This window comes from Cricetulus griseus, unplaced genomic scaffold, assembly GCF_003668045.3.
Source record: "Cricetulus griseus strain 17A/GY unplaced genomic scaffold, alternate assembly CriGri-PICRH-1.0 unplaced_scaffold_1, whole genome shotgun sequence".
In the NCBI taxonomy this organism is placed as follows: domain Eukaryota; kingdom Metazoa; phylum Chordata; class Mammalia; order Rodentia; family Cricetidae; genus Cricetulus; species Cricetulus griseus.
Genome location: NW_023276808.1, coordinates 5,190,267 through 5,200,376, shown reverse-complemented (window position 1 = coordinate 5,200,376; position 10,110 = coordinate 5,190,267). Strand labels below are relative to the sequence as shown.

The following is a 10,110-nucleotide window of genomic DNA, read 5'->3' as shown; positions in this document are numbered from 1 at the left end:
ATTGAATGTGCTTCTTTTCGGTATATGCCTAATAGTGGAATTGCTGGATTTTTTTGGTAGACTGATTCCCATTTTCTTGTGGAGTCTCCATACTGATTTACAAAGTGACTGTATAAGTTTGCACTCCCACCAGCAGTGGAAGAGTGTTCCTCTTTCTCTGCATCCTCTCCAGCATAAACTGTCATTGGTATTTTTGATTTTAGCCATTCTTACAGGAGTAAGATGCTATCTCAGAGTTGTTTTGATATTCATTTCCCTGATGGCTAAGGATGTTGAACACTTTATTTGTGTCTTTCAGCCATTTTAGATTCCTCTATTGAGAACTGTCTATTTAGTTCTGTACCCCAGTTTTTATTTGGATTGCTTGGTGTTTTGGAGACTAGCTTCTTGAGTTCCTTCTATATTTTGGAAATCAGTCCTCTGTCAGATATGGGGTTGGTGAATATCTTTTCCCAGTCTGTGGGCTGCCATTTTGTCTTGCAGACTGTCTCCTTTGCCTTACAGAAGCTTCTCATTTTCAGGAGGTCCCATTTATTAATTGTTGATCTCAATGTCTGTGCTACTGGTGTAGTGTTCAGAAAGTGGTCTCCTGTACTAATTTGTTCAAGGATATTTGCCAATTTGTCTTCTAATAGGTTCACTGTGGCTAGATTAATGTTGAGGTATTTGATCCATTTGGACGTATGCTTTATGCATGGTGACAGACATGGATCTATCTGCAGTCTTCTACTTGCCAGCATCCAGTTATGCCAGAACCATTGGTTGAAGATGCTTCCTTTATTCCATCATATAAATTTAGATTATTTGTCAAAAATCAGGTATTTGTAGGTGTGTGGGTTAATATCAGGATTTTCAACTCAATCCCATTGGTCTACCTGTCAATTTTTATGCCAATACCAAGCTATTTTCAAAACTATAGCTCTGTAATAGAGTTTGAAACCAGGCATGGTGATGCCTCCAGAAGTTCTTTATTGTACAGTGTTGCTTTGGCTATCCTGGGTCTTTTGGTTTTCCATATAAAGTTGAGCATTGTTCTATCAAGATGTGTGAAGACTTTTGCTGGGATTTTGTGGGGATTGCATTGAATGTGTAGATTGCTTTTGGCAAAATTGCCATTTTTACTATGTTGATCCAACCTAAGATCCTTCCAATTTCTGTTATCTTATTTGATTTCTTCCTTTAGAGACTCAAAATTCTTACTGTACAGGACTTTCCCTTTTTTGGTTAGTGTTACTCCAAGATATTTTATGTTGTTTGTGGCAAATGTAAAGGGATGTTTCTCTTATTTCTTTCTCCATGAATGCATCATCTGTATATAGTAGGGCTACAGATTTTTTGGTAAAAAAACCAAAACCACAGAGAATCACTGGCTCAAAACCCCCACCAAAATAAGAAGTCAAAAGAAAGAATCCTAAAAGTGTACAAGGCTCCTAACATCTCTTCTCTGAAAAGAGAGTTTTCCTGTGTTTCTAGTAACTGAGACCAGTTTTCAATATTAAGCAGAATTTTTTGTGTTTAGATTGGTTAAATCCTTATTTATTACTCCTACATACCCCGTGTGTGTGTGTGTGTGTGTGTGTGTGTGTGTGTGTGTGTGTGTGTGTGTGTTTGGTGTGTATGTGTATGTTTGTTTGTCTGATGTTTATGTGTTTATATTTCTGTGATTGTGGGCATAAGGAAAACAGCACATCTGTGGAGGTCAGAACAAAACGATTTGGAGTTGCTTCTCTCATTCCACCCATATAGATACAGGGAAGACAAATGTGATAATCTTTTTAGAAGTACATGATTTTACCCTCTCAGAAATATTTGCAGATTATGGCTGAGAGATTTGAAACATATCAAAGGTTGACAAATGAACCAGATTTCCTATGTGCCCATTGTTCCACACTTAATTTTCCAACACATTGAATACACAAATTCAGGAGGATTTCTCATTTCAGGTGTGTGTGTATGTGTGTGTGTGTGTGTGTGTGTGTGTGTGTGTGTGTGTGAGTGCCTATGTGTCTTTGTCTTTGTATGTATTTTATGTAGCTCTCTGAAGACTATGTGCTGCAGGATGTAAATCTTACAATGTTCTTCTAGCCTGTGTTCATATTGTGGTGTCTACAAATCTTAAAATATAATTCTCATGTTCTAAGTCTTCCCTTCTTATTGTGGCCAAGGAGGCCAGTAGATGGTGTGAGAACCTCTGATACTGGAGTTACAGGTAGTGGTAAGCTTCTGTATGTACTGGGAATGGAAACTTGGATACTCTGAAAGAATCTTCAGTGCTCTTGACTACTAAGTTATTTTCCAACCTAACTTTTGACTTCTTGATTATGTTTATTGACCAAGGCAGCCTAGTCAGGCTCATACAACCGATATTGTTTAAAAATTAGAATTCTCCATTTGAGAGAATGAGTCTTATGCAGTGATGAGTGCCTTAAGTTTTTATTCAATAAAACATGGTCAGCCAATTATCAATGTATGTAAACCAACAAAATTGGATACAGCCAATTGTATTCATGTATTTCAGCAGACATAGCCACACTTACTTAAAACATATAAATTTGTGATGGGATTGGAAAGGGAGCGATTGAAGAGATAAAAGAGGAAACTGATAAAGTATCTTCCAATAATCAACTTATAGAAATAAATTTTAAGTTATAATAGGTGCTATAGAAATGGCTCAGCAATTAATGGCACCTGGCGTTGTTACAGAGTAGCGAGGTTCCATTTCCAGAAATGAGAAGTTAGCTAACTATTTGCTGCATCTTCTGTCCCCAGCATTTCCTGCCTTACTCTGGCCTTTGTAAATACTCTGTACAAATACGTGAAGGACAAACACCCATATAACTATTTTTTAAAGTTAGAAACAATAAAAAATGGGATTCTCCAAAGCTATATTATAGCCATGAGCAACACAGCAACCAGACGTAGTTAAAATGTTTTCCCTTGGTCTTGCATGGAAGCAGCTATGGCAATCTGCCTAGCCAGCTGCCAAAAGCAGCTTTATTCTGAGGTTAATTGTATTATCATAACCATTCATCAAGAGAAGAGTAAACAGTGTCATTAAGTTGGATTTCCTTGAAGCTTTCTGTATTTGTGGTCAGTATCGTTTATGACTGTGATATTTGTGCCATTGTTGCAGTTATCTTTTAGATGGGAACATCAAGTTTGAGAGGTAGCGTATGCAACATAGCAGTGTATTTTCACTGTGTTTTTTTTTTTTTTACCTGATTTTCTGGGAAGAACTTCTGGTATAAGATGAACTTGCCAAAGGTATTTCTTTACATAATTTTTATAATTTATATCTTTCTGAATGACTTTGAAGTAAAAATGTCCCTAAATGTCTTTTGTAATCATGCTTAGAAATGGATTTTTTATCTGAGCCTGCTTAGGAATAGGGAGAATACCTAATGAATGTATCTACACTCCCCAATTAATATCCACAAGCTTCATTTTGCTTAGGGAAAGTGTTGTTTTAGAAATAACTCCCAGATTCGCCCTACCTCCTTCAGGTAGAAGAAATCTTGCTTAATTCTTCTGCCTAGGTTGTTCTGATGGCTATTCTTGGTAGCCAAACTGACTACTTCCTGGTTTAAGTAAAACTCAAAGAGTTGGGTACACCTGCGTGGGACTTTTCAATAAGATTTGAATGTAAAGACTCATATTTAACCTGGAACACTTGAAGTGATATCCACCTTCATCTGCTTGATGGCTGCTGCACACCTCTAACCCAGCACTCAAGAGGCAGAAGAATTTGGATTTTCCGAGGTTCAGGACAGTGTGGTTCAAAAAATTAGTTCCATTGCTTCACAGAAAACACCTGTCTTTAAAATACCAAAAAAAGAAAAAAAACAAACAAAAATTAAGATCCATTTTTAATCTGGGGGCAGCCTACATATATAAAGGATATTGAGGAATGAAGTAGCTCTTTTCTTGTTTGCCATAGCCCTGCCTAACAATTTCATTCCTTTTTCAGAATTAGAGCCATGTCCTTGAGATTTTGTTTTGTATTGAAGACCAGGTGAGATATTCTACCTCATGAATAGAACAATTCCTGGATTCTTTAAATTATTACTGGAATTCCACCATTTTTGACTATCAAGACCAACACCTAAGACATTCTGTTTCTCTCTAGAGCCCTTACCAGGTTTTACCCCAGGAGGAATGACAGACTCATCAAGTTGGTTTTGAATATATGAGTTTTAACTTCATACTTATATCAAAGCAATAGACAAACATAAGCGAACAATCCTAAGAACCATAGACACTAGGCTATAGCAGGGGGTATGTCTCCTCTCACAGCAACAGATTTGAGCTTGGGACTGAATTCAGGTGGTCCAGTCTTCTGATTGCCCGAAATCCTGATATTGGGTTTCAGACCAGGCAGCTCTCAGCTTAATGGACTGGTTGTTTCAGGTTATCGGAGGAGAGCCCCAGGACATCGAGTCGTGATTCACTCTAAAGTTCACAGTTCTGATTTGGCCCCTTAAATAGCTTGCAAATCTTACTAAACACACCTTGCCACACATTCTCATTCTTATCTTCAGTAGTTGAGGAGTGGTTCTATACTCTCTTTCCTTTAGTCTTTCTTCAGCCGGTACTTTGCTGCCTGGATGGAAGCTTCTGTCTTAATCTTCCTTTTGCCAAGCCTTTGCCTGACTTGTAACAAGCTCCTTACCCATTCTAACAAATCCATTTCCACATATGTGTACTGATTCATTCTACCAGGCCTGTTGAGAACCATGAGTTGTGTTTTTTTTTTCAACTCCCCAATGAGGAAGTTGTGTTGGCTAACAATAGTGCTTCTAAACACATTCCCTTGTTCCATTATTCTCTAACCTTTCGGGTACCCATGAGGACTACTCTGTATTGCTATTCATTTGTCAAAAGTTGGCTCTGAATTTCAGGAATATAACTCCTAAAGCAATGGAGCCATCATCTAGCTTTCTGTTGTGAGAAAGTCCCTTTAACTTGTTTGTGATCTGGTTCCTTATTCTCTTTCCTGGTTCTCTGGAGTCCCTATTGCAACTACATGAAAATTAAGTTCAATTCACCTAACCCCACTGTGAACCCACAGAACAAAACTCACCGATTTTTCCTAAAATTTCTCTTTAGTTTTTAATATTTTGGCTACTCTTTCACCTCTGTGACAGAAATTCACTCTATTGGACATAGTGTAGAGGGCTGTAAAATTTTGCTAGCTACTTTGTGTTCAGAACAAAGAAGAGGAAGTGCCTATGGAGATCAGGAAGATAGCAGGGTCTGCTGTTCCACCAGATTCAAATTCTATTGATATGATCATCTTGCTGATGTAGAAAAGGTCTTGGTCTGAGTTGCAAGGCGGGTTCAAGAACCATTGTTTTGTGTCTTACAGCACAGTGGAAGACTATGAGAGAAACACTTGTCACTCAGGATTATTTAGGCAATAGCCCTCCAGGTTATCTGCCAGTCAGAAGTTATGCTGGTTCCTTCCTGCCACCATCTTCAGGATTTAATTTGCACAAAAACTGTTCTGGTGTTCTTTTGTGCTGTGCTGTGTGTGCAGCTACAGGGAGCTAAGCGTAGAGGAGCTGAAAAGCCACAACATGGTGAGCTTGTGGCTAATATCCACAGACTGGGAGAAGTGTCCAGTGAAACATGGGAACCAGTGTGGAGTTTCTTCCCATGGCTGGGTGGGAGTAAGTGGCCAGAGGCAGAGTTTGCCATGTTCCTGCCTAGTCATTCATTATCCTGCATGGGCCTAATCTTCCTGTATGCCCCACTTCATTTTTATGTGATCCTAAGGGTCCTGCATGGTCTTTGCAATTCTCTGGGTCCGCTAGTAGACTCTGAGCATGTTCACTTTGCAGACTACACCTGTGCAGAGCAATGGGATTGGGACTGTGCTTCGAAATATCCTTGATGACATCTCTGTTTAATGCAGGCACCCTTAGTGCTTGTTATGTTGCTATGAAACACAGATTTGCCAAACTCAGAGAGCCCTGGTTGCTTTATTATTTTCCAGAAGTTCTGAACTTTGATCTTTTAGTATTTGTGTTTTGACTACACTTGGATTTAATTATGTGGAATTTGTAAACAATATTTCCTGTGTAGAGGGAGCACTCCACTGCTAAACTGTGATATGGAATTGTAGACATGATAGCAGTAGAATGGATATCATACAGGTTTACCAGTTCTTAGGAGACGTTAAGTCAGAAAATAGAATTTAGGTAATGGAGGACTGTATCCCAAATACTCCAAAGACAAGTAGTATGCTAACCATGACTGTTAGAATTCAGTATGACTATATGTAAATATTTCTTCATCAGGTTTAACCAGTTATATTCCAATAACAAAGGAGACAACCCTGATTTAAAACCAGCAGAAATGACTATTCCTTCATTAAACAGCAGGCCTCTAAATGCTGCTCAAAGCACACAACCAACATTAAGTCCTGGTGTGCAATTAAGGTATTTTGTTACCAGAAGACCTTCATCTCCAGTCTTTTGCAAAGCAGTTTTGTGTCAAGGTCTCCTATATTGATTGAGTTGACTTGAATCATTGTTATCCTAATAAACCACCCTAAATATTGGATTAAAAATCTGCAGCAATACACAGTCTTAAAAGTATTAGTTTGACTCACATATTGGATTGTCCATTGCAGAACAGGAAAAGAATTATGTTTGAAGCATGTTTTTTCCTTCAGACAAGAAGAGTTGAAAACAGTGCACTGTGTACTGTTACAATAAATATTTCTGCCAAAAGCCACATGAGCCCCATCGCCATGTGTGTGCTTTATGCCAGCTGCCCACCCAAGTTAGGCATAAATAAATATACAGAGTCGTGTATTAGGTTCAAAGCTGCTTGGCCAATGACTAGGATTCTCATTTGTTAGCTCAGTCTCAATTATCATACATCTATATGTTTTATAAGACTTATTGGACACCTTATTGGCGTCCCTCGTTGGTGAATCATATCGTGCCGCTGGAGCAGGAGCCGAGGGGAAAAGAGACCGACACTTCCTTTTTCCTCTTCTTAAATACGAGTCTCCTTGCTATGTCATCTACTGCCTGGCTTGCCACTTCTCTACTACATTTCCCAGAATACTCTTTGACTCTTAGTCCAGCCTAACCTGCTGTCTCATTGGCCAAGCAAGTACTTTATTTATAAACATACACAGAAGTATTTCCCCCATCAGTGTACACTTCAGGGGGCAAAATGAGTTGGCCGCAAGATCACAGTCTGAAAGTGAAGGCAGTGAGATGCAGGGGTTTGCATTATTAAGAAGGAACGATGGGCATGGTAAAAGACTTTATCTACAGTTTCCCTGCTGGCATTAATTGTTTCCATGTGAATGAAAAAATACAAAATTGATGGGTGTAAATTTTATGGCGGATGCTAAAACTACTAAGTATTCAATTTCCAATTAGAAATCTCTCCAAAGGCAGATGTATGAAATCCTGTTTTACACAGTTAAGTCAGCTCAGTAGTTTGGCAAACCAGTGAATGAGTGCAACTCCATGTGTTTGCTTAAAGTACTCAGAGGCTAAAAGTTTTTGGGTTTTTTTGGTGTTTTTACTTTTTTTTTGTTGTTGAGACAGGTTCCTCAGGGTCTAATAATATATGTAGGTTAAAGTCATACAGTGTCTTATTACTGGCATTCTCTCTAATAACGTGGTGTCTACTCCATTTTAATTCATTATAGCTAAGTGTTCTTCTACATATTTTCATCAGTCTAAGCTATCAATTATTGGTATCACTGGACTTTAAGTCCATTATCATTAAATGATTTCCTGCTTTTTCTTTCTTTTTATCAATTTTCATGAGCTTAAAAATTCCAATCAAATTTTTTCCAGTGCTATTTATTTTTATCAGTTTATGAAAGACCCTGATGGCTCAGGCCCCCAGGATCACTGCCCAGGACCACAGTGACCCCAATCACCAGGCAGAGGTGAAAACTTGATACAAACAGCACGGGGCTTTATTGCAGTTGTTTAATGAGCTAACGCCATGTTAGTTACGGCCTTTCATCCACCCACTATGGCGGATGGATGGAGAAAGGTGCAGAGAAGCCATGGGACCAGAGATCTTATAGGGCAGCATAAGGGGAGTGTCTATGGGTATGTACAGGCTCAGGATTATTGTGCCTCCAGGCTTGGAGAACTTGTCCCCTGTTGATTGGTCAACTGGTTGTTATGGCCCATAGGCCCTCCCAGGTCGGTTGCTATGCTCTGCAAGTCATTTCTGTGCACTTGTCTGTAAAGCACACCCAGAGCTGCAAACATAGCACTACCAGCTATCTTCGGATTGGTTCCTTGTCACAAGGCAGTCATCTGACCTCCTAGTGACCAAAGCAAGGTCAGGCAAGCACATGTTAGGCTGTTACGGCTGCTGAAATTATGGATCTGGTCCCTTCATGTAGAGGAGTGATACTCAACTTTGAGTGTCTGGGTTTCCTTTTGGGGAATCAAATGAATGAAACTACCACATGACTGGACTCAGACCATGAGAGAACAAAGATATTTTATTATAATTCATAACAGTATCAAAACTATAGTTATGATATTTGCCATTGCCATGCTTGTATCAGTCCCATGCTACTGAAGCTATCTCTTCTGGACTGATGTCCTTAGTGACGTGATTGGAGCCAACTGGGAATAGCCACAGGTCCATCCCTTAGTAGAGGAGCATGGACTTGGTAACTCCTAGATATTCCATGGCAATAAAGACCAGGCACACAAGCATCTTCTTGTATATGGAGGGCCTCTCAGTTCATCTGACAATTGGAGTCTCTGGTTTATTCCTTCATCCTCCTAAGCCACTTTCCAACACTCAAAATGACTGCCCAAGTCCCTTTCCTATCTCCTCTCTAGTAACACTTCAATCACATCTGTAGGTCTACATACTGTCTCTAGGCACATAGACAGACTTCTCAGCCAGGTGTAGGCCTATTGCAGGCTTAGGACTGTTGTGATATAAACTAGGACACATTCTCCACTGAGGCTAAGACATTCAGCAGTAATTCAGCTGGCATCTGCAAGACAATGGAGCCGGAGGTTTGGACCCAAGAAACTTTCTAATAGAATAATTTTTGGCCCTCAACAGACATTGCAATGAAAATGATTTTAGAGTTTGGAGTCATCACATCATGAGGAACCGTATTAAAAGGTCACAGCATTGGAAAAGTTGAGAACCACTGGGATAGGCCAATGTCTCCTATTGGTCAGGCTTGGTTCATATTACATACTTTGGAATTTCTTTAAACACCTAATCCTGTATCTGCTACTCATTGCAGGAAAAACAGTTCAGCCAGTCCTTTCTTGGCTGAGCCTTGACTGGTCTGAAGGAAGGAAAAATGGTCAGTGAATGAGTATCCTCCAACTTCTCCAGGTTTTATGATTCATTTACAAATGAAGAGGCACCTGTGTAAGAGTTGAGTTCACTCACCAAGTTTAAAGCAGGTGTAGTCACCACAGATAAAGACATGAGCAAGAAAGGGGGCAAATAATTTTCTGGTGTGACAGTAGTTGTTTTAAAATGTGAGTAGTGAGGTAATTAATTTAGATAATCAATAAAAGTTCTGACTGGACATTTCTTGTGTCCACAGACCAGGCAATCAAGAAGTTGTGTTGTTAGACCTCCCCAGAAAACTCAGGTATCCAGGGTCCCAGGCCACGTTCTCGGTCACCCCAATCACCAGGCAGATTCGAGAGCTTGATGCAAACTTCAGGAGGCTTTATTGTAATTTAACGAGCTAACCCCATGTTAGCTCGGGTCTTTCACCCATCTGCATTGGTGGATGGCTAGAAAAGACAGCTCCTAGGGCCTCCCAAGAGTTCTTATAGGGCAGCATAAGGGGAGTGTCTAGGGGTATACACAGGCTCACCATTGGTGTGCCTCCAGCCTTGGAGGGCTTGCCCTCAGTTGATTGGCCAACTGGTTGTTGTAGCCCATAGGCCCTCCCAGGGTTGATATGCATTGCTGTGTGCTTGTCGGTAAAGCACACCCAGGGTCATAACACAAGCACCACCAGCTAACTTCTTATTGGTTCCTTGTCACGAGGCAGGCATCTGACTTTCTAGTGAATAAGACAAGGTCATAGAGCACGTGTTCAGCCCTTATGACTGCCAAAATGGAAGC

General features: G+C 39.9%; 1 protein-coding gene across 1 annotated transcript in view; it reads left to right on the top strand.

Moving 5' to 3' along the window:
• The window catches only part of LOC113837877 (zinc finger protein 239-like), a 19,451-nt gene extending 15,008 nt beyond the window's left edge, over nucleotides 1–4,443 (top strand). The window contains 1 exon segment of the mRNA XM_035453547.1: nucleotides 4,370–4,443. Coding sequence (XP_035309438.1) covers nucleotides 4,370–4,443 — 74 coding nt within the window.
• Nucleotides 4,444–10,110: the final 5,667 nt, after the last annotated feature.